This window comes from Dermochelys coriacea, chromosome 3, assembly GCF_009764565.3.
Source record: "Dermochelys coriacea isolate rDerCor1 chromosome 3, rDerCor1.pri.v4, whole genome shotgun sequence".
NCBI lineage: Eukaryota > Metazoa > Chordata > Testudines > Dermochelyidae > Dermochelys > Dermochelys coriacea.
The window spans coordinates 62,280,917-62,305,450 of record NC_050070.1 but is presented as its reverse complement, the minus strand read 5'-3'; the positions used below and the strand labels follow the sequence as shown (position 1 = coordinate 62,305,450).

At 41.2% G+C, this 24,534-nt stretch overlaps 1 protein-coding gene across 5 annotated transcripts in view; it reads left to right on the top strand.

The window, feature by feature from the left end:
* LOC119853819 (pleckstrin homology domain interacting protein) overlaps nucleotides 1-24,534 on the top strand; it is a 311,916-nt gene that overhangs the window by 104,038 nt on the left and 183,344 nt on the right. For 4 of the 5 annotated variants that reach the window (XM_038397319.2, XM_038397318.2, XM_043510549.1 and 1 more), the window contains 2 exons: nucleotides 6,812-7,033; nucleotides 12,918-13,018. In XM_038397319.2, coding sequence (XP_038253247.1) covers nucleotides 6,812-7,033; nucleotides 12,918-13,018 — 323 coding nt within the window. Of the gene's footprint in view, nucleotides 1-6,811; nucleotides 7,034-12,917; nucleotides 13,019-19,957; nucleotides 20,021-24,534 lie in introns of those variants that run through there. The other variant, XM_043510550.1, reaches the window with a different exon arrangement.

The following is a 24,534-nucleotide window of genomic DNA, read 5'->3' as shown; positions in this document are numbered from 1 at the left end:
CACTTGTACAAACGAAATTTTAATTTTCTTTTACATTAGTTTGAGCACTTGGCAAAATTTTCCATATGATATTTTTCTCTGCATTTTTGGGTGGTATCTTCAGCAACTTGGATACAGTATTCTGCAGTTATTTTACACTGTTTTTGTGTCACAGCAGCCTCTGGTTGCTGGAAGGAAAAACTACAGGAGAAGTTCTGCTCAGCTCCTGTAGCTCAGGGATGGAGTATGCTTAGTACAGATGGCATTTTTGGCTAATTTAGCTGCCAAACTCTAACAAGTCTCTACTGAGCCTGTGAAAGCTGAGGTTTCTCAGAGAATTATAATTTGGCCAGATTTCGGTGGTTGTTTATAGGGATGGAAAAAGACACATCCCGTGACACCCAGGTGATTCTTCCCCACCACCACCCAGCTCTTGCCAAAATTCAGGACCCCACTCCAAATTGTGGAGAGGCTAGAGCTTCTCAGCACAACATTAAAAAAATCATTATGGGCAAAACAACTTGTTTTTCCCCAATTTCATTTCCAGAAGCTCCTGACCTGGTTTTGCTGAAAATGTTTTTTTTTTTTAAATTTAGCTTGAAGCAGATACCGGCATAGAAAATTTCAGACTGAACAGTTTAATTTTGGCAAAGTTGATAAGAAACTGAAAACAAGGTCTTGTACAGTAACTCCTCACTTAATGTGGTCCCGGTTAACGTTGTTTCTTCATTGCTATGTTGCTGATCAATTAGAGAACATGCTCGTTTAAAGTTGTGCAGTGCTCTCTTATAATCTTGTTTGGCAGCCACCTGCTTTGTCCACTGCTTGCAGGAAGAGCAGCCTGTTGGAGCTAGCTGGTGGGGGCTTGGAACTAGGGTGGACAGGCAGCTCCCCTATCAGCTCCCCTAAGTTCCCTGTGTGGCAGCCGCCCAGCAGACTGTCAGTTGCCGGGCAGTTCAGCTGTCCCTCTCCACACTGCCGTTTGCTGCTGTACCATGTCTCGGGGCGGGGAGGTGGGGACGGGACAATAGAGGGCTCAGGATGGAGGGAGCTTGCTAGCAGCTCAACTTGCTGTTCTATTTAAAAAGGGAGTGTACTTAAAGGGGCAATGCGTCTCTCTCTCTCTCTCTCTCTCTCTCTCTCTCTCTCTCTCTCTCTCTCTCACACACACACACACACACACACACACACACACACACACTCAATGTGTGTCTGTCTCTCTTTGCCATGCTGTGTCTCCTCCCTCCATTTGTGCTCCCTTGTATTGTGTGAGGCTACATTAACAACAATGTGTTAACCCTTGAGAGCTCAGCCAAGTACTAGTTCATAATTTAGTAGTAAGGCATTCCCTGGGAAATATTCCACCCTCTGACTCCTCCACCTCAACAAAGCTTCACGATCATCATTGCTGTGTACAGTATTAAATTGTTTGTTTAAAACTTAAACTGTGTATATATGTGTTTGTGTGTTTGTATACATATATAGTCTTTTGTCTGGTGAAAAAAATTTCCCTGGAACCTAGCCCCCTCCCTTTACATTAATTCTTATGGGGCAATTGGATTCGCTTAACATTGTTTCGCTTAAAGTAGCTTTTTTCAATAACATAACATCCATGTTTAGCGAGGAGTTACTGAATTGAAAGTATTAGGCAGCCTTAGTTATAGACATCACTTCCAGCACTACCATGACACTAACTGTACCTGACAGCAACTGTACATGACATGGATACAAGTTACAAGAGATACCTTATGTGTGTAAATGAGGGAGAGAAATCTCTGACATATAGTTAAATATTCTGAAAAGTAATTTCTCTGTACACAAGCAGTGTTGATTTCAGTGTTCGTAAAGTTTAACAAGAGATAGCTACAAAGGAACAAACAAATGGTTCGAGTAGTATGCTCTCATGTCTTTGGCAGTGACCTCTGCTCAGTGTTTCAAAGAAAAGTGAAATGCCCTTTCTTTCTCTTTTATAGTACCTCTAGTGAATTGTGCAACACTTTCCTATTGGGCAGGGATGAGTGGGCAATCTTTTCCTGACATTAGCTAAACAATCTGGTTCTTTCCTGAAGCATCAAAACTGATAACTCTCATTTTGTTCTAGCTATAATAGTGAACTGCGGATGATATATTTATTTCATATGTCTAATCTTTTCTGAATATTACTAAGCTATTTACCAAGTATCCTGTGGCAGTGAATTACTTTTGTTAATTGGGTTGTATTAGAGTTCATGTATTTGAACAGTGCTGCTGTTTCATTTTATAAAGTGCGCACAAGTGTGTATGCAAATGGTTTCTCTACCATTCATTTTTATATTCTTGTCTCCATGTTAAATATTTAGACTTCTTTAAAGATGGAGCCCACATCACATGCACATCCCTGTGTTTTGTTGACCCTCTTCAGACTTTTCTGTTTGCTGTGGAGCTATAGTATACTGCAGTAATGGGGGTATGAAACTATACTGGAAAGACACATAAGTGGGGAAGTTCAGTACTACTGAAGTAAAACTTGAACTGAGGATAAAGCAATAGAATATATTGCGATGCAAATCCCAGTGCATAAAAAAGCAAACGATGTGGTATATTATAGCCCTCCAGATCAAAATAGTACACAGTATTTAGAGATCACATGCCATCAAACTACTAAAACACGAATGTACAATTGCAAATGTTTACTGCCCTAATTTCACATTGGATCATAGTTTGGAGAAGCAACGCTGTAATAATTGAAAGTTTGTTTTTAAAAATAGTTTTTTGTTTGCTCTGCTTTGCTCTTTTCTCAATGATTCATTCAGATTTTGCTACTTGTTTTTAGGTTGTCAGATTCCATCCTGTTTAAATACTTTAGAGTGTATTTTGATAGGTTAATATCATCTTCATTTCTTTGTTTTGTTAGGGTAAAATCAAGCAGAGATTGTCTTAAACTTGTGCATGCAGCCTTTTACACTTAAATATGTGTAACTGTGTTCTGTGACTTCCATTCTTCTTTAAGTTAGTCTCGTAACCTCTCGTCTTTATTTTCTCTGTGTGTGTGTGTGTGTGTGTGTGACATACATAGAATGTATTATAATAGTAATTTTTGTATTTAAAGTACACACATTCTATTTATAATAATAATTTGTATATACAGACTATGCGTATTAGACTGCATCTTAGAATTGGAGCCCTGAGTGATACAAAATTTATATCTGCGGATAGAAAGCTGATATTTGCAGCGCTGCAGTGCTCTACTGACAATGAACGAGACCAGCAGGACTGTGGTTAGTGACCGAGCCAGGAAGTGCAGTGGCGAAAGCAGCAGCATGTTGGGCCACTACTCATAGGAGCCAATGTCCAGCCTGGGTAGCTGCAGCATGGCTGTGCTTCCCCCAGCCCTGCCCACTGGGCTGGGCACCAGGTTCATTGGCAGCTGTCACTGGTCATGTGTGCAAGCGGCTCACAGACTCCCAAGACAGGAGTCTCACATTGCTGTGAGTCGCAGCCCGACATGCTGCTGCTTTTGCCATTGCGGTTCCTGGCTCAGTCACTTGCCATGGCCCTAGTCTCGCTCATTGTCACAAGAGCTCTGCAGCTCTGAGGATATCCGCTTTATATCCGCGGATATACATTTTGTATCTGTGCACGGTTTTAGTTAGAATTTCACTACAATGCTAATTAGATATATTCTATACTTATATTAACAGGAGCAATTTTTTTAGTATCTTTGTAATAGAACAACAGTATCTTGATGGAAAGAAACAGAAAATAAATATTTTAAGAACAGATATGAAAAGACTATCTTTGCAAAACTAGTTTTGTAAAGAACAGAGCCTGTATATGTGTTGTTTTCTTTCAGATATTCAGATATGGCTCAATTCTGCCTTTTATGATAGTTAGAGAACCAGTATCAGACCAGTGTTACAAATCTGAAGAATTTGTTCCCTCCATTGAAATATCCTGAAAATCTTTTAGAATATCTTTCTTTGTCCTGAAAATTTAGTACATGACCCCAAGTTGTATTTATTTCGCCACCTTCAAACTGAGCTCTGAATACACAATTATTAATTTCCTTGTTGACATTGTAATGGTGGTCACCACCAGACTTTTTCACAAACGCAATAATTTTATCTTAATAACAGTGTTGTCAGATAAGATGGTGTTATCCACATTTCACAGATGGGAAATAGAGGCACAGAGAGACTAACCACATTTTTGGTGCCCAACTTGAGATATTTATGGCCTGCTTTTTTCAGAGTATTTAGTATTATAAAACACTTCATATGTTCACAGCAGAGCTATCACTGATTTCATTTTGCTGCGAGTGCTTAGTACTTCTGCAAGTCAGACCCCAGGGTCTCAATTTGGGCACCCAGAATATGAGAAATGTGAAAAAATTTGCTTAAATGACTTGTGCAGCATCACTTAGAATACTGTGGTAAAGGCGGAGATGGAATCCAGTTCTCCAAGGTGACCATTCTTCTCCTGCAATCCCCCTAATTTACTACACGTCTTTCAACTTCTGCAAAGAGCCATCACTTCCTACAGACAGCCTCACTGACTACAGTGGGATGAAGTTAAACACGCTCAGCAGGATTGAAACCTTTAGACTTACAGACAGATGTCTGCCACTAAGCTCATAGTAACTGTTAACATTTACAAGTTGTCCACCTCTGTGAGTGGACTAGAGGGGGAGATAAAACCCACATTGTGCCTGCAATTTTTACAGCTATTTGTAGACCGCATCAGAAGAATTTCAAGATTTTGAGAATCTTGCTTCAATTCCAGGTTCTGGGGGGGAGAGTGGGAGTTGGGTGACGCCAAGAGTCACAGGGCAGACAGTCTGGAGAAGAGAATTTGTAGGAGAGCAGGTAGGGGGTTCTCTGGCTTGAGAACCAGAAGGGAGACTGGTGGACTGGGGAAGCCTGCCTGAATCACAGTACAGCCCAAGGGGGGGGGGGCGGGGGCTGTGAGGCCCCAGAACCAAGGGAAAAAAGTGCATGAGTTCAAGGACTAAGGGAGGCTGTGTGGAACGGGATTGGAATCTGGATACTGTGGGGTGGGGAAGTATGCTTGAATCACAGCATGGCCCCAGAAAGGAAGGCTGTGGGATCCCTCAAACAAGAAGAAGGAGTTGTGAATTTGAGGACCAGGGTATTCTAGTTATTTACTCATTGTAGACAGAGCTGCTCTCCCTGGTACTGCTGGTCTCTTTTGCACTCTCCTTTTTCTCTTCTTTAATTTTATCTCAGTTTCTTGACTAGATTCTTCTCAGACTTTCCCCTGCCCATATTAAACTTTCCTCCCTTGCCATCGCTTCAAGGCCCCCTACTGTTGTTGTTACTGTAGCATCCTCCTTTTCTTACTGTCAAGGAACTTTCTTACAATATTTCATCCCTTCTCCTCTATCTAGGATATCACCCAAATCATTCTAGTTTCTGCTTTAATAATAATAAAGAGAGAAAAAATCACCCCATATATATTATATTATACTTTGAATATTATTTGGATGGGAAGAGTGAGTAGGTTCTTTCTAGGCTGCTGTCATTCTATAAATCTAACTTGTAGGCATGGCACATAAAACATGATACCAGAACTCAAGGCCCAGAATCCCCTCTTCTCCTGCAGTCCCTTTTAATTAATGAATTATATCTGTGCGCCAACATAAACCTGGGCCTCATAGTTGTGCTGTAACAAATTGTTTGTTTGTTTGTTTGTTTTTTTAGCTGAGTTAGAACTGGAACCTGTTCAATTTTACAAAAAGCGGTGATGACAGATGTCTGACTCTCATCCAGGGTCTCTGAATTAGAGCTCATAAAACATAAGTTAACTTTCTGGGGTGAAGTTTCTGACTTGCTGGGGTATATATCCCTATGGAGTGGAAGAATGGTCCCTGTGGTAAGGGCCTGTGACTCTGAAAATATGGGCTCAATTCCCTGGTCTGTCACACATTTCCTGTGTGACTTTAAGCAAGTCGTATACAGTTTTTAAAAGTATTTAGGTGCCCAAATGTGCAGATATGCACTTAGTGGGATTTTCAGAAGCACTGAGGTGTCTGACACTAGTCATCTATCTATATCTTTGACCTTTCACTTGTTCTTCCCAGGGTCTTGGATTTTATTTAAAACAAAACCAAAACATCTGTTATGGTTTCAAAGGAAACGGTCAAAATGTGAATTAACTGTAACTGGGACAGAAATGCCTGCCTGAGTTTGCAGAGAACCTGGAACAGCTCTGAGTGCTGTGAATTGCCCCATTCATCTTAATGGGCATTAATAAAGATTTTTTTTGTGCTTTAAAAGTTATCTGTTTCACTGCTTATTAAAGCATGCCAGAAAGGTGAAGAAATATATTCAGAAGATGTACGCTAGCATTTCTTAAGTTGGGAGTGCATGAAGGACTAGCTGATGTGGGGAGAGGACAGAAATACAGGTATAGCATAAAATATTAGATTTAACATAAAATAAATACAAGGAACACTATACTGATTCATTATTCATTTTCATATTCAACATAAACTTCAGTTTTAAAATATAAATTAGGCTGTTTGCAGTATCTACAGTTTGTTGCCCTGGAGTTCTGCAGAAACGAAAAGACCTTGCTAAAGAATTTAGATTCAGCTTGTTGTAGGGCTTGTGTGTACATTTACAGATGCATAATATGTATATACTGTTGGCACTTAGCATACTTTGTATTCTGCTTCCACACTCTTCTGCAGCTTTCCTCAGTGCATTTAGACTGTAGTGAGAAGTGGTTTACAATGAATGTCACTAATTTTGTTGTTTTAGTTAAATAACATAGGTTTGGGACATCAGAAGAGATAATTATATGGTTGTGATGATTGCTGCCTTGTTTTTAGGGTTCTGATGATTGCCTTGTAAAAATCTGGGCAACAGATGATGGAAGGTTGTTGGCAACTTTAAGAGGACATGCAGCTGAAATATCTGACATGGCTGTGAACTATGAGAACACCATGATTGCTGCAGGGAGCTGTGATAAAATGATCAGAGTTTGGTGTCTTCGAACATGTGCACCCTTAGCAGTTTTGCAGGGTCACAGTGCATCCATAACATCACTACAGGTAACAATCTTTCTGTCTTTTTACATATCACAATAAGTGAGGAAGTGGATTGCAGCAATAACAGTTTTTTTTCTGTGACGTTTGTTTTAATAAGAAATGTGCAACAGGTAACTAAATTGTAAAGCATGGACAAGGAGCTTTTAAAAATTGAATGGTCCCTTTGGGTTCTTTTTAATGTCATAAATGTGTGACAGACTGAAGACATGATTTTTGTCCCAAAGATCTGATCCCGAAGATTCTGTTCTGATTCTGCAAAAACACATGCTTCCCTTTATGCACGTGTAGTCCTGTTGAAGTCAGGGGGACTACTTGTATATAAAGTTAGGTACGTAAGTCTTTGCAGGACCAACACCTAAGTTATACACAAATGATGATAAATATTGGGTGTGGTAGAGAGAAGATTGTCAAGCATTAAAAGAACGAGTTCATTAGATAATTTGTTTAATATTTCACAACACCTGTCATTTATAAAAGAGAGCTTATTGTAAGGCTATTCTATTCCTTACGTTTGTAAACGTCTTTCCTTGGGTGTTTGTCCCTGTTGATGTTCCACTCTAGGTGCACATGCACCCAGGATTGGAGATTTTTTGCTAGCAGTGTCTGTCTGTACATACTTGGCCTGAGATGTAGTGCTCTTTTTTTTTTTTTTTAAATTAGTTTTCAGTTCAGATGGCACTGTTTGCACAGTATCTTTGGACTGTATTTTTAAAAGAGAACTTAAATGTGTGTGCAAAATAAAATCCATGCCCTCCTTCTTTTGTTTAGTATTCTGGGAATTGTTTATGCTAAAATCTCCTACTTCAAATATTAAAGTATTTGATATCAAAGTAAAGTGAGCACTTCCCTCTCAGTGATGACTCTACTTGCTGCCTTTTTTGTTTGAGGGGACATGAGACTCGCCCAAAGTGCAGTATCTGTAAGTTATTTTCCAGAAGAACAAACAATTGCAGGGAGATGAGGCTAAAAATGCCCCCCCCCCGAACCCCCCAATGTGGTCAACCTCAAATTTTGGCCCACCTGACTCCCCTGTACACTGGACAGAAGAGCCAAAGAGTGCTCCTTTCAGCTTGGCATTGGTTAGCTCCAGAACGCATGAAGTTAAGCTTTCCTTGAAGGATAGGAGGATCCAGGGGAAAGTAGCAGTGAAAAGTTAAACACCCTCCCAAGAAAAAGAGACAAAGCTCTCCTTGTATCTTTTTTTTTTTTTTTTTTTAAGTTAATATTGCCTCTTGGTTCCAAGATGAGTGAGGCTCCACAACCTGGTGCAGGTACAGATGAAACATTGAAGGAGTGTGGAACCAGCACTGCGGCACTGATATCATAGAATCCTATGGTCATGCCCAGTACTAAGTCTCTTGTTACAGTACCCACCATCAGCACCAGCTGCCACACCATTGGTACCAATTGATGCATTGTAGAAAGCAGATCAGTACTGAGTGCTTTATCAACAGTAATGAGAATGATCCAGCTTCACAGTACTGATTCAATGCATGGTACTGGGGGACCTATAAATCTCTGAGCCCAAATCCCCATTGCTGTCAGGAGGCTTACATTTATCTCCAGTACAGGACTCAGTTACTTCCTCAGGACCAGTCTCCTCCCTGCTACTAACTTTAAGAGAGGAACAGCTTCTTTTCAGTCCCATTCCCACTGTTCCTCCTCTGGAGTCAGATGTATCATATTCATTGTCTGACTCCCAGAACAGAGTGAATGATTCACTTACATATTTCCCTACAACCTATTCATAAGACCATAAGAACAGCTATACTGGGTCAGACCAATGGTCCGTCTAGCCCAGTATCTGTCTTCCGACAGTGGCCAGTGCCAGATGAACAGAAGAGGGCAATTCCATTTGATCCATCCCCTGCGGTCCAGTCCCAGCCTCAAATTTTGGCTCAGAAAGGTGGTCTAAGATATCCCATCATTCCAGATACAGGGATTATCGGGCTTCTCATATGAGCTGGTATCCATCTCTCTGAGTCCCCTTTTTTTTTTTACTGGTTCAGTGCTGTTCAGGGGCCATATTGGGGACCCAAGCCTTTCCAGGTATCCTCTCAGAGAGTGATGAAGAGAAAGAAGCAGAAGTCCGCTAAGCGTCATGGGTCTTCTGTGCATACCAACATCAGGAGGAGCTCTCTGAAGGGAAAGGCCAGCTCAGAGAGGAAGACAGCTCAGCTTCTGTAGTCCTTTCCTTGTCTTCTGTGGATGAGGCAGTGATGCCAACCTGACAGTTATGTCCTGACTACTTTGTGCTTTTAAGAGCTCATGAAGAGGATAGTGAATTTGTTCCAAATCCTATTAGAGGAAGTCCTGAAAGGCTCTTCATAAACTATTAGACATCCTTTATATTACTATGCTGGGGCAAATCATGCTTCTGATTAATGACGCTCACTTGGAGCCTGCAAAGACTGTATGGCATACTCCTGCTATTATTTCTCCTCCTTCTAAAAAGACTGAGAAGAAATATTATTTTCCTGCAAAAGAAGCTGAATACTTCTACTTCCACCCAGTGCTATGCTATCTTGTGGTAGCTGCAGCTAATGAGAGAAATAAACAGCACCATTCTAAGAGCTCCCCATTTAATAAGAACGTAAAGCATTTAGACCTTGTTGGACAAAAACTATTCTGCTGTAAGTCTGCAGTTTCAAATTTCTAATTACCAAGTTCATGGCAAAGTATGATTTTCTCAACTATAATAAATTCACAAATTTTGTTCACAAGTTGCCAAACGAATACAGGGAGCCATCTCAGTCATTGATAACGGAATGTCAGTTAATAGCAAGACCTTCATTACAGGCTTCCTTATATGTGGCAGACACCACTTCGTGCTCTTTGGTAACTTCTGTCATGATGTGTTGGTCATTGTGGCTTAAGTCTTTGAGTATTCTGAAAGAAGTCCAAGCAATAGTGAATGACCTTCCATTAGGACACCCTGATCTTTTCAGTGAGAGAACAGATGGGTCCCTCCACCCTTTTAAGGTTTCTCATGCTGCTTTATGTTCTGTAGGCATTTATACTCTAATAATAAAAAGAAAATATGGTAAATTTCAATCTTACTCTAGACAGAGGACAACTCGGTCCTCCTTTTACTAGCTGAGGCCTCTAGAGCCTCCAAGGAAAAGTCAGAAACTACAAAAGAGAAATCTGTCTGCTTTCTCTTTGCAGTCTGTGCTGACCAGCAAACATCTCTTTTGATGGGATTGTGGAGAGCTGCAAAATAATCATTCCTCTAGATCTGGCTGCTGCTCCTCCTTTCCAGATTCCAATTGGAAACTTTCGTTTTTCCAGTATGGGAGAGCAAAGAATGCTGTAATAGACAAGGAGATGTTAAAAATTATTACAGTTGTTCTTGCAATTCAATTCCGTGCTTTTCCTGTTCCCCACCCACCTTCCGTATTCCTTTTCAGGAACCCCTCTCAAAGGACACTTCTTGTCCAGAAAGAGGATTCTCTCTTTCCTTTTGGAGCAATAGAAGCTGTTTCTCTTTAACAGCAAAGCGAAAAATTTTTACTTAAAATATTTTCTTCTAACCAAGAAGATGGGAAGTTGGAGGCCAGTCCTGGACCTTAGAATGCTCAATACCTGCATTCACCATTTGAAATTTAAGTATGGTTACCTTAGCTACCATAATACTGTTGTTAGATCTGGGAGATGGGTTTACAGCTGTTGGCCTCCAGGATGCTTATTTCCACATAAATATATTATCTTGTACACAAGAGATTTGTGATTGATCCAAATCACTACCTATTTAGGGTTCTTCCCCTTTGGCCTGACACTGGCACCAGGGGTATTTACCAAACGGTGGCTGCTTTCCTAAGATAACAGGACACGATAGTCTGTTTATAACTGGGCGAGTAGCTTCTCAAGCTAAAGTCCTAGCAAGAAGTTCAAAACTCTATGTGAATGGTTCCCCAGCTTTTCCAGACTCTCAGTTGAGAGTAAAAGAAGAAAAGTCAGTTTTAACACCAACAGAATGTATAGAATTTATTGTCCTGATACTGTATTCCAGGACAGCAAAAGAGTATTTACCTCACAACTGATTCCAGACTATATCCAGCCTCATCATCCAACTTCAAGTGACTCTGCAAATTACAGTAAGATCTTGTCTCAGTCTAATGGGTCACGTGGCCTCTAGCGCTTCCATGACACTGCATGCCATACTACATCTACTTTGCATGTAAGCATGGTTGAGGACAGTGTATACCCTGAGCAAACACGGTCTGGACATGATTGTATCAGTTCCAAAAAAGATTCTCTTCCCTTTCAATTTGTGGAAAACCTGAATGCAATTTGTATAGAAGTTTTCTTTGTTCTACCCCTTCCGACAAGAACAATAGCAACAGATACAAATGGAGTCTAGGAGGGTCACTGTTACATATATCAATATCCTGGAGCTCAGAAAAGTTTATAGCATATGCATACACTTCTTGCCAAGATTTCAAGGTCAGCCTAGTCAGATCATGACCAACATGATTACAATATTTTACGTAAACAAGCAGAGAGCACAGTCATCTCTTCTGTGCTCATAGGCAATTCCTTTGAGCTCCAGGATATTGATATATATCTATATCTATATATATATAGAACTGGCCAGGTCTGAAGAGCACATTAGCAGATAACCTCAGCAAATACTTTTCCACAGAGGATGAATGGGAGATTCAGAAGTCTGTTGTTCAGTTCATTTTTCACCAGTGGGGATGACCGGCAGTAGATTTTTTTGACATTTCTTGTTCCTGTCTGTTGCAAAAGTTTTTGTTCCAGAGGGGGTCAGAATCCAAACTCTCTGGTTGATATGTTTTTAATTTCGTGGTCACAGATGGTAATGTATGCTTATCCGCCAATTTTTCTACGTCTGAGGGCATTAAGGAAAATCAAACAGGACAAGGCCGTAATTATCTTAGTAGTTCCTACGTGGCTCATACAGTATTGGTTCTCAGCACTACTTTGCTTCTCCACTTATCCTCTGATTCAGTTATTTCTGCTGTTGGACTTCTTGACTCAGAACATGGGAATCATTAATAATCCTGATCCATCTCAACTTAACCACATGGTTTTTGGATGGATGTCGGAACTAGAAAAGAGATGTTCTTCAGAGGAGCAAACTATTCTGATCAACAGTAGAAAAGATTCTACAAGAAAAGAGTATAATACAAAAAGTGGTAGAGATTTGTGGCTTAGTGTGAACTTGTGTTTCTAGAGTCCTAAATACGTTGTATTTTGGATTATATCCTTTCGCCAAAGACCTTGAGGAACTCACTCAGCTGTCTTACGGTACATCTGATGGCTATTAGTGCTTTCCACCCACATGTGGATAGCTCATGGTTCTTTGAGATGTGTGTATTCCATGATCGGCCTTTCTTCCTATCTGCTTTGGACTCTTCCTGTACTCTTTGGGATCTGTGGTAGAAAAGGGGCTCAAGTGGCAGTTGGTCACACACTGAGTATGGGTGGGAGGATAGGATGCGTGCACGACCAAACGGACACTGCTAGCAGAAATCTCTGGTGCATGCCCACCTAGAGCGGAATACATATAGGACAAAACATCTTGAACTCTAGTTACTGTACAGGTAAGTAACTTTTTTTTATGTTTGGGTTTGCGTGTAGACTTGTAGGCCTAGGGGATTCATCTATGAGAATTGTTTTTGTGGGGGAAAATAATCCGTCTGACAAACTTTGCAATATTTTACCAGTTGGTGTTGCTGCCATGTGATTTTTTTCCCCCGCTATGTGACTTTTCCTTTAATAGTGTTGGGTACTGCTTGAGTTTGCAATAAAGACTGAATAATTAGGGTCATTTGTTTCTGTTTGAGAAACTGGGACGGCAGTTGAACAAATATTTTTTTTTTAACCTGTGGGGGTTTTTGTTTGTTTGTTTTTCCTCCAGTTTTCTCCATTGTGCAGTGGATCAAAGAGATATCTGTCTTCAACCGGAGCAGATGGAACAATATGTTTTTGGCTGTGGGATGCTGGCACCCTTAAAATAAAGTTAGTTGTATTTTACATGTTCTTAATTATATGTCATGAAAAAGTAGTGGTAACTAGTGTTAGAGAAATTTAGTTGTGTACTACTGTCAGCAAATTGAAAGAAGTTACTCATCAGTTAACTTTCTATATGGTTACAGAATATAGTTTTTCTGGTTGGTATAAAGTTATAAATTGTCTGCCTCCTTTAAGGATTAAGTTAGTGCAGCAATGTACTTAAGGTTTTGTAGGTGAAGCAAATAAAGCATCCAACCTCACTGTATTCAATTTAATACATTTCTGTTTAGGTAGACTTTCTGTGGCCTGGCACAAAAGCTCAATTTTTTGATAGATAGATAGATAGATAGATAGATAGATAGATATCTGGCTCCTAATGCCAATTGAAATGAGAGTAGTGCTAAAGAAAGCAGTAGAACTAGGTTTTTAATTCCAAATGTTAGGTGGGAGAAGGTATCTCTGACAGGTTGGATAACAGAAATCCTCTGGGAGCTGCCACCTGATTTGCCAAGACTACTTCTGCTCCTGCTTTCCTGCCCTGCCAGCTTAGGACTCCAGCACCCTGCCTGGTTTGAGCCAGACCTGCTAGCCTGCTGCAAACCCCTACCCGGGTCTGAACTACATCCCCTAACAGCTGTAGGCTTAACTGAAAGCAGCTTACAGAAGTGTTCTCATCTTTAACACTCAGGTGCCCAACTCCCAATGCGGTCCAAACCCAAAAGAAATCTGTTTTACCCTGTTTAAATGTTATACAGGGTAAACTCATAAATTGTTCGCCCTCTATAACTGATAGAGAAATATGCACAGCTGTTTGCCCCTCCAAGTATACTTTGGTTAATTAATAAGTAAAAAGTGATTTTATTAAATACAGAAAGTAGGATTTAAGTGGTTCCAAGTAGTAACAGACAGAACAAAGTGAATTACCAAGCAAAATAAAGTAAAACCTGCAAGTCTATGTCTAATAAAACTGAATACAAACAAAACCTCACCAGTTCCAGTCAGCTTCCTTTTACAGACTAATATCCTTTTAGTCTGGGTCCAGCAATCACTCACACCCCCTGTAGTTACTGTCCTTTGTTCCAGTTTCTTTCAGGAATCCTTGGGGGTGGAGAGGCTATCTCCTTAGCCAGCTGAAGATAAAATGAAGGGGGTCTCCCATGGGCTTAAATAGACTTTCTCTTTTGGGTGGAGACCCCCTCCTGTCTCCTATACAAAGTCCAGCTCCAAGATGGAGTTCTGGAGTCACCTGGGCAAGTCACATGTCCATGCATGACTCAAATGCTCTACTGAGGTTATTTAGAAATCAAGCCAGTACATGGCCAATATTCATAACTTCAAATACAAAATGATACATGCATACAAATAGGATTAATAGATTCAGTAAATCATAACCTCTACATAGATGTGTTACATGGCATATGTAGCATAGAACATATTCCAGTTATGTCATATATATTCATAATCATATTTCCATAATGCCTTATGGGGGGCACAGTCACGGTATCATCCTACTAAATTTCTGAAATATCTTAAAGCATTTTAATGCTAAAATAAATGACACTTCTTTCTCTCATCTTCCTCTAGACTTTTTGCCTATCAGTCATTCCCCCCTGCCCCTCCCCCATTTTCCTACTTTAGGTGAGGTGAGTTTGAGCTTTCTTTCCCTCCTGCTAGGTATCGGCATATCTGGGTATTTCTGGATGGTTATGTAGGTGTGCTGGTGTCTAAAATGAATCTGACAAGTAACTTGAGGTGGGATGCATGACATCTTCTTGGAAGCATTGTCAGGATACAATGTACACAACAGAATTAAATTTTGTGAAAACATTAATTTAGTCTATAAACATGAAATACTATTCATTCTCGTTCTGCTATCCTCACACAAAATCTATGGCTCGGTCTTGAAAATATTCATTAACATAAAATTCATTGGGGTTGTTTTTGAGGATGGTATTTTTTTGCTGTTCATTTCTGGGTGGACTGGCTCCACTTGCGAAGCCTGGGCTTTTATTATGTTGTCCAAGCAGTCTGGTTCAGACCCTTCTTTTCTTTTCTGTGTGCCAAGCAGCCTGTAGTCAGCTTCCTCATCTTATCTTCTAGGTTTTCCAGGCCTTGGCTGCTACACTGTTCTCCAGGCAGTTCATTTTGCCAGTTTACATTTCTGGCTCCCCTGTTTCCTGGCTACAAGATGTACTACTACAGCTCTCACTTTTGACCCTCTACTGTGGGAGCATATACTAATCCAATTAATGCCGCCTTACTAGGAAAACAGAAGAGCAAGAGGCTATCCCAGTAGGCTAGAGAGACCAGTTCTGCCAACTTTCATGATTTCATGAGGTTTTTCTTAAAGCCTGAGCTTCTGGAGTCAAGTGTTTAGATGAGAATCTCAGTGTTTTCTTTCAAGAAACAAGGTTTCTAGCCCTTGTTGTGGAGAAGAGCTCAGAAATCTGACCTGAGCATACATTAATGGCTCAAAAACCAGAAGGCAAATAAAAAACTTGGAGAGAGAGTGTGTGTGTGGGTGGGTCAATAGGTTGAGAGTTAAATCTTCTGAATTTTAAGACAATGATATGACTTTTGGAGGGGTCTGCCCTATGATTTTTGAACACATTGGATTGCCAATACTGAGAGACAAAATAAAATGTGGGGTAGTTGGCTGCAGCAGAATTGCAGATTACATGGCAAGAATGCTTAATTCTGTGGTCCAGAAGATCCTGATTGAGATGAATTAAGCAGTTCGCTCCTCTGTGCTATTGTTTCTGGCTGTCTGCAGACTCAAGCAAACTTCTCTACAATAGTTTACAGTTATTCATGGTTTCCAATATGATTTCCTTGGTTACAAGGACTAGAAACATTTTTTTCCCTTATCAAACCTGAGATTATGGAGCTCCGTTTTGAAGTACATTCTGCAGTGACAGAATTGTGGAATATATGGGGCTCTGATTATTACATATATATATTAATGGGTGCTAGTAAAGGACCAGTCTTTTGAAGGGATGGAGATGTGGGAATGCTGAGGCAGAGGAACAAGGAAACAGAATGAGCAAGTCTATTGGATGTAGAATAAAGGGTCAGTGGAGAATGTTGAGGCTGCTTATCTCATTCATTCACATCTGCGGTACATATTGGTTTAGTCAGAATTTTTTTGTGAGATGGCATGGGCCTGGGGACAAGTATTGAAGGGAATAAGTGTTGTTTTTTTTTTTAGTTGCTTTAACTGTTTTTTGGATAGTATAAATTAGTTATTAGCTAGTTGTCATTTTTTTGAGGAGAGGAGGTATAAAGTATGTCTTGAAGGATTAGAAATCATGTGGTCATGTCTAGAATACTAAAGTAGTGGGTCTCTGGGAAGAATAGGTGGGAAATAGCTGGTAGGCGCATTATTGGGAAAGTCTCAGTGGATAGCCTCAGAGGAAGAAAAATCATAATCTGCTCTCCCATTTAACAGTTGAGATCCTCCATTTTAATTCTTTACATTGGAGATGGAATTGCAAGAATCAGTGGTTTTTCCTGGCCTCTTGTTTTTGTAGAAGATTCCTCTGCAGTACCTAAGCAGCATGATCTCAGCAGCACTCCAGCAGAGTAGAAGGTTTCCACTAGTAGTTTAAAATGGAAGATATTCATTTACAACATGTAGTGCTGCTGTGGGAGTGTGCTGATCTTCACTTGTGGGGAGCCTCTCCCAGTGGTCAGGGCTTAGGTAGTTCTTCTTGCAGAGGGGGTTTTGGTAGGGGAGCCTGGGCCCTTCCACTGCCCCAGGCTCTGGCCCAGGGCCCTTCCACTGCCCCAGGCTCTGGCCCAGGGCCCTTTGCGGGTAACAAAAGGGTCCAACACCCAAGAGTGCCTCCAGGCTGCTCTCTCTGAACCACTTCCTACCATCCCTCTGTTGTCCACAGTTTGCAGACTGAACAGGAAGGCACGAATGGGGTCAGCTCACCGCATGGCACCTCTTCATGGTCAGGAATGGTGTGTTAACTCTTTCCTTGGAGCAGCGGCTGGCGCCTTGGCTCGCCAGTCAGGTTAGTTCCAGGTCTCTCCCCTTCAGGGGTAGCTCATAAACAGGACAAGGAGAATTAGCACAAATAAACTGAGTACACATGAGAGAGAAGGAGGAATGCTTCCCTCTCACAGTGTACCTGAAGCAGGTCCTCTGTTCCCTCAGGGAGGGATCTTTGGACAGTTGTCATAGGGAGGGATCCTGCTTTCCCTCAGCAGCTGCAAGTTGCAGTTCTGAAACATTCCCTGGTCTACCCCCAAGTGAGCTATCCTGCTCCCTTTTAATTCCTCCTCCAGCCTATGCATCTCTTGCATGTGTGGCAGGGCAGGGCTGGCTGAGCCCAGAGCAGCTTCTTAACCCCTTGTTGCTTAGTGTGGGGTTTGTATATTCCATCACAGGGGGAAACACACTACTTTGCAGAACCAAAGGCAGGATCCTGCTACTTGGAAATCTTATTTCTGCTGAAGGAAAGAGGGAGAGAGTAATTAAATCTTCCAAACTTTTTCCCCCCCCATCCCAAATCTACACTGAGGGAAGAATGCAGGGAAGATTCCTTTGCAAGACAAATGTTATATCAAAAGTTCTATGAGTATATAAGGCCTTATGGGTGGACATGATGTTGATGGATAGGGATTTTCTGGGTACGTAACAATGTAATCCATAATTGTTTGACAAATATCACATTTAAAACTGGTATATGCCTTGATTCTCTCATAGGGTATGTGTACATGGGAGCTGGAGGTGTAATTTTGGACAGACATACCCATGCTTGCTTTGATTGAGCTAGCATGCTAAAAATAGCCATGTAGTTGTAGTTCCATGGTTGGCAGGATGGGCTAGTTGCCTTAACTACAATCCTGTCTTCAATCCTAGGTATGTATTTGGGGCAGCTAATCCATCCCACTGCCTGTTGAGCCACAGCTATGCTGCTGTTTTTACACGCTAGCTCAATCAATGCTTGTACAGTTTTATCAACCTGAGCTGGAAATTACACTTCCAGCTCCAGTGTAGACATACCTGTGGCTATATTATTGCATTGGTTGCCTTACTGGTCTACTGTTGTAAGTGAGACAAGGTGGTGGGATAATATCTTTTGTTGGACCAACTTCTGTTGGTGAGAGAGACAAGCTTTCAAGCCTGTTTTAAGTAATAGTCTATATAGATCTGTGCAACTGTTCTGATTTAAATTTTTGTTTGTCAATTTTTAAATAAATTTTCAGTCCCAGTTTCTCATGTATTTTAGATATCTGCAACTAGTAAGCCTCCACCCTCGGTATGTGTCAAGTTCAAAATGTCATCTGACATTAAGATCCTTTCCTCTGATTTATCATTGTACTTGAATGATTTGATTTTTGTTTATGTTGTTATTCACATATTGTATTAACTGCCTTGGTTATCTTTGGTGCCTTTTTTTCTGCTGTTTGCATTTAATATTGGGCCCTTCCTCATGTTCCACTCTGTTCTTCTCTTCTTCCAAACATCCATACTGCTATTTCTTTAGTACTATTCAAAGTATACTCAAAAGTCTTGCTTTTTTCCCCTCTTTTTTATGTATTTACTGTTACTTCTTATGGTCTTTTGCTATTACTATGTCCCATGCCTCAACACTTAGAACAAATCGGTAGAAATCTGTTGACGTTATTACAGTGGGCTATGTCTGCCCTCTAACTATCAAGGGACTAGATACTTGGCTGGCATAAATTGGATCGCTGATATTCTGGACCCCAAGTAGTTTTTAAAAGCTTTAGTAGATAACATAAATTGATAGGGGTAGAGAGACAGTTGGGAACCCAGAAATGTATTAATGCAGTTTTTTTCACCATAAGAACTTAAAGTTCAAAAACTAATGCCCTTGAATTCTAATGGCTTCCATGAATTTTGGTTGAGGCCAAAGGGTCTTCTAAGGTGAAAAGTTTTTCCACCTTTTAAACTGTTGTCTGAAATTGTACTAAGTATTTCCATGAGACTGGGAACTTGCATTGTACTTATTATTTGTAATGAGGTCCACAGATCCATGACATCAGACATATTTGGTTTAGGCAGCCAAATGTCTCTGCTCTAGGCAAGGGGGAGGCAGATCAGCTCCACCTTGCTACAGAGCAAATATATAGAATTTCTTTTCAATTGGCTTCAAACTTCCAGGTTTCTGCTTTCTGCCTTTATTGGCATGGGGATTGCTCTTCTCCTCATAATTACTGGGACTCTTCCTCTACCTCCCTGCTCAACCACACAGAGTGCAGCGTGGAGGAGACTAAGAAGGGGAAAGCCAGATGCAGTCTCCTGTACCTCCTAACTGATTGAGTGCCTAGTCTGGAGATCTGTTCTGGTTCTCTGGAGACTTAGGTCTCTCCCATATGTTCAGATTGGGGCAGGGTTTCTTGCAGCCTCTCTCCCCCAAGTAGGAGAGTTCCCAGGAAGCAGCAAAGTCCTCTTGCTCTGGCACAGACAGCCATTCCCTCCTCCTCCCACCTTAAAGAAGGGAGGTTGAAGTGCAATATTAAAGGACCAGAGAAGCTTCTTGCCTAGCTGCCAAAGCCTGCACAGCCCCACCCTCCTCATGCTAACCCCACCCATCCTGCTGTTACAGTTGGACAGCATTGACATGGAAACAGAACGCAGTCTGGAACATACATACAAGTAGCAGCTTGGCCCAACTTTTAAGAAAATCAAACTGACTCACAAAGAGTTATCAAACTGTCCAAAATAGAGAGATGGTCCTTGTTGGAGATGCAGTACTCAGAAGAAGCAGAAGAAGTTTCTGCACAGTACAGTTGGACAACAGGATGGCACGAGACATCACTCTAAGATTGGATGGGCTTTTAAAGATGATGGGCAAGGATCCAGTGGTGATTGTTCATACTGGCACAAATGACGTGTCTCGGGATATCTCGCAGGTAGTAGATATGTGCCGAAGAAGAAAAATGTCCAGGCCATCTTCTTTGTGATCCTCGCTGTCCCTTAAGCAAAGGAAGGCAGAAGGCAGAAGATTCTGGAAGAGAATCACTGACTAGGTAAGTGATGTAGGATGGAGGGCTTTGGTTTTGTAGAACATGGGTCCATCTTCTATGGGAGAGGAGTTGTATAGTTTGGATGGCTTCCACCTCAGTAGAAGGGGGACCAATCTCCTGGGGGACAGGCTGGCTAGAATAGTCAGAAAGGGGGTAAACTAATAGCAAAAGGGGAGGGTAAAAAGAGGGATGATATGAGCACTCAATATAAAATGGAGATGTTCAGAAGAAAATTAATCAAGGAACCAAAGGACACAAAGGAAAGAAATTCTTTAATTGCTTGTGCACCAATGCTAGGAGCCTGGGTAAATATGAGGAATTAGAGCTGTTCGTTTATAAGCCTAAATTTGATCTCGTTTGTATTACTGTGACCTGCTGGGATGACTCGCACAATTGGAACGTTAAATGGTTATAACCAATTTTGGAAGGACTGTGTGAGCAAAAGGGAATGTGGAGTGGCACTGTCAAAAATTGCATTACCTGTTTCCGAGTCCCTAATTTTGGAAGAAGATCATCTTGAATGCATATGGATCAATGTCCATAGATAAAAGACAGATGGGGTACTAGTTGTTGTCTGCTACAGACCACAAAATCACACTAAGGCTCAGTAGGACTGCCTTCTTGTGTGCCTACCTACAACATATAGGGAAAAAATACTGCATGATCATGGGGGGGGGGCCTTCAATTTGAGTGATGTATGCTGGAGGTCTCATGTTGCCAGTACTAAAACATCCTTGGAATTTTTAAACATAATAAGACAGTTTTCTAACTCAATAATTTGCAGCCAACACAGGGAAGTTCTATATTAGACCTTGTCCTAACAGATAAAGAGGAACTGATCTCAGAACTAAAGCTTGATCACGTTTATAATACGTAAGCAGAATAAAATCTAGACCAGTAATATATATACTTGGTGCTTTAATGGGGCCAATTTCACAAAGCTGAAAACAATTATTATCCAAATCAGGTGCGAGAAAGATGAAATCAGAAAAATGTGAATAATAATTGGGAATCATTTAAGAATATCTTACTAGATGCCCCAAAAGTCATAATCCCACAATCAAGGAAGAAGGCTGTGTGGGTTAAAAAAAGACCTGGTTTAGAGAGGAAGTGAAGTGAAAGTGAAGTAGCTGTAAAAAAAAATATAAGAATGGTGAATTTGCTAATAATGGATATAAATCAGTAATTAGGAATTGTAGAAAACTGATAAGGGAAGCCGAGAGAGAAGGCGAAATCTCGGCCACCAGAGCTGAGGACAGCAAGGACAAGCTTTTTAAATGTCTTGGGAACAAAAAGAATCCTGACAATGGTATTGATCCATTACTATATGGAAATAGTAGAATTATCAATAATGCTGAAAAGGTAGAAGTGTTGATATATTTCTGTTCTGTATTTGGTGGAAAAACAGATAATATGCTCTCATCATGTGGCGATGATAACACTTCTTCCATTCTACTTTTATCTCTGGAGCATGTTAAACAGCAGCTACTGAAGTCAGACATTTTAAAATCAGCAGGGCGAGAACTTGTGTCCAAGAGTGTTACAAGAGTTGGCTGAAGAGCTTACTGGACCATTAATGTTAGTTGTCAATAAGATTTGGAGCACTAGGGGTGTTCCAGAAGACTGAAAAAAAGCTAATGTTATGCTAATTTTTAAAAAGGGTAATGGGATGACCCAGGTAATTCTAGGTCTGTCAGTATGTTTTGGATCCTGGGCAAGTTAATGGGGCAGCTGCTATGTGACTCGATTAATAAAGAATTAAAGGAGAGTAGTGTAATTAATGCAAATCAGCATGGGCTTATGGAATACATATCCTGTCAGATTAACTTGATATATTTTTTTGATGAGATTACAAGTTTGGTTGATAAAGGTAATAGTGTTGACATAACATACTTAGACTTCTCTCAGGTGTATGACTTAGTACCATGCAACATTTTGATTAAAAAAACAAAAACAACAACCGGAACAATATAAATTTAACATGGCACACATTTAATGGATTTGAAAACTGGCTGACTGATTTTAAAATTTAACTGTATATAGGGAGTTGTCATTAAGCAGATCTGTTTCTAGGAGTCTGTTGCAGGGATTTGTTCTTGGCCCTTTGCTATTTTATCAGTGAAGAAAACATAAAATCATCACTGACAAAGTTTGCAGATGACGCAAAAATTGGGGCCATGGTAAATAATGAAGAGGACAGATCACTGATTCAGGGTTATCTGGATCTCTTGGTAAAGTGGACGCTAGCAAACAATATGTGTTTTAATACAGCTAAATGTAAATGTATACATTTAGGAACAAAGAATGTAGATCATACTTACCGGATGGGGACCCTCTCCTGGGGAGCATTGACTTTCTGAAAAAGATTTGGGAGTCACGGTGACTAATCAGCTGAACACGAGTTCCCAGTGTGATACTGTGGCCAAAAGCTTATGCAATCCTGGGATGCATAAAGAGGGCACAGATTTACCCCATCTCACTTGTTAAAGGATCCACAAAAGAGATTAAATGTGAAGACAGCCATCCTTCATTTTCCATAAATGGGAGTAACTGACCCTGTCCCTTTTTCCAGTAAAGTGTTGAGGCCTTTACTACATCTTGTTCTTAGTCAAAGCAAGCTACAAGTCAGTTCTTTATGTGTAATAACGCAACAGATTAATGAAGAAATTAAAACTCAAGGTGGAGACTTTTAAGGTCCATATTAGCTTCCATGAGCATGGGACACCTGATGACATCAGTAGATCTGAAGGATTCCCAGCCCCCATCCCAATTCAGCAGTCACAGTTATTTTGCTTTAGAAGCACAACACTACTAGCACAGGTCCTTGTCTTTTTTGGTTTACCAACAGCCCTGCAAGTATTTATGAAAGTGTTGATAGTGTTAATAGCAGCTCTCAGACAGGAGAGTTTCCATGTCTGTCCCTTCCTTGATAACCACCTTATTCAAGCCCCATCATCCAGAGGCAGGGCAATAGATAAATGATACTGGAGAGCCAGCGCTTTGATAAATTGTGTGTAGTTAGTTAATATCTCAGCAGTTTCCACACCTCAGAGCAGAGATAAATATGGCTCTCTAAAAAGTTTTCATTTACTAGGAAAGATGGGAGAAGCTGAGGACTCTTATCAAAATGGTCAACCCATGTTCACATGCTTCTGTGATCAGTAGATTCCTGTATAGATGTTCCTCAGTGGGCTTGTGTTCTTATGAAGTCAGTACAGACTTTATTCCTATTCCTCCCTCAATCTCTTCAGTCGCTACTCCTGGGGGAATTCTGCACCACTATGTGCACGCAGAATTCATGTTCCCCGCAGATTGCTTCCCCTCACAATTCCCGTGCATCCAGACCCTGTATACCCAGACCTCCTCTGCACCCAGAAACCCCCACTGAGCCCTCCACCCCACTGAGCCTCACTTCCTACAGTCAGCCCCCCCGAACCCCACCCTCTTCATCCAAACCAGGCCCCACCCTGATGAGCCCTCTGCACCCAGACCCCCAACTAGTTGCACCTAAACCCCCACCCCACCAGCACCCTGCTAAGTCCAGACCCCCTGCTGAATCCCATCCCCCCTAACCCAGATTCCCCTGCTGAGCCCAACCACCTTCACCTGGACCCCCCTGAAAGGTCCCATTGCCCCTGGATCTGGAACCTCACAATGAGCCCTCACACATCCAGATCCCCCCACCCCAGACCTCCCACTTAGCCATCCATACCCAGATTGTGCCACACAGAACCCTCTTACCCCACACCTGGATCCCCCCACACATGTATCCTGTTGGGCTGAGCCTGCCTGCCCACACCTGGTGCACCTGGCATGGAGGGGCAGGGCCCCGGGGCATTTCTGGGGCAGACCCAGCCCTTACGCTGTGTCAGTGTTGGGTGCAGCCTTACCACCAAGTCCATGTCCTGGGGGGTGGGAGGGCTGCAGGATGATCTCCCTTTTCCATGCAGCCAGCGACCTGTGCTCCCCACTGCCATGCTGAAGCCTCCACATTTATTTATTGACAAAATGTGCAAAATTTTAAAATATTGTGTGCAGAATTTTTAATTTTTGGCACAGAATTCCCTCAGGAGTAACTCACCAGTGAAGGTATTTCTGTCGAGGAGACTATTGTATTGTTCAAATACCAGTTTAATCCAAGCAAATTAGTTGAGCTTTGCAATAGATGAACCAGTCAGGGAAGTTATTGCCACAGATGTCAGCCTGTAGGGATGGGATGTGTAGACATAGTCAAGGATTGTCTGGAGAATATGGTCCAAACAACAGCAAAGACAGTAAAAACTGGTTACAAGTCAGTACAATTCAATATGGTGTCAAGGCTCAGCTCCTGTATCTAGACCCCCCTTATGTGCTGGTCATGAAAGGCAACACCTCAGCCATGTCATACATCAACAGACAAGATGGAACAAGATGCACAGCACAGTTCAGTAAAGAGAAACTCACTTTCTGATGACTTGGGCGGAGGAGAGTTCACTGTCAGCCTGCTTTCTTCACATATAAAGGAAAATATTACAGGC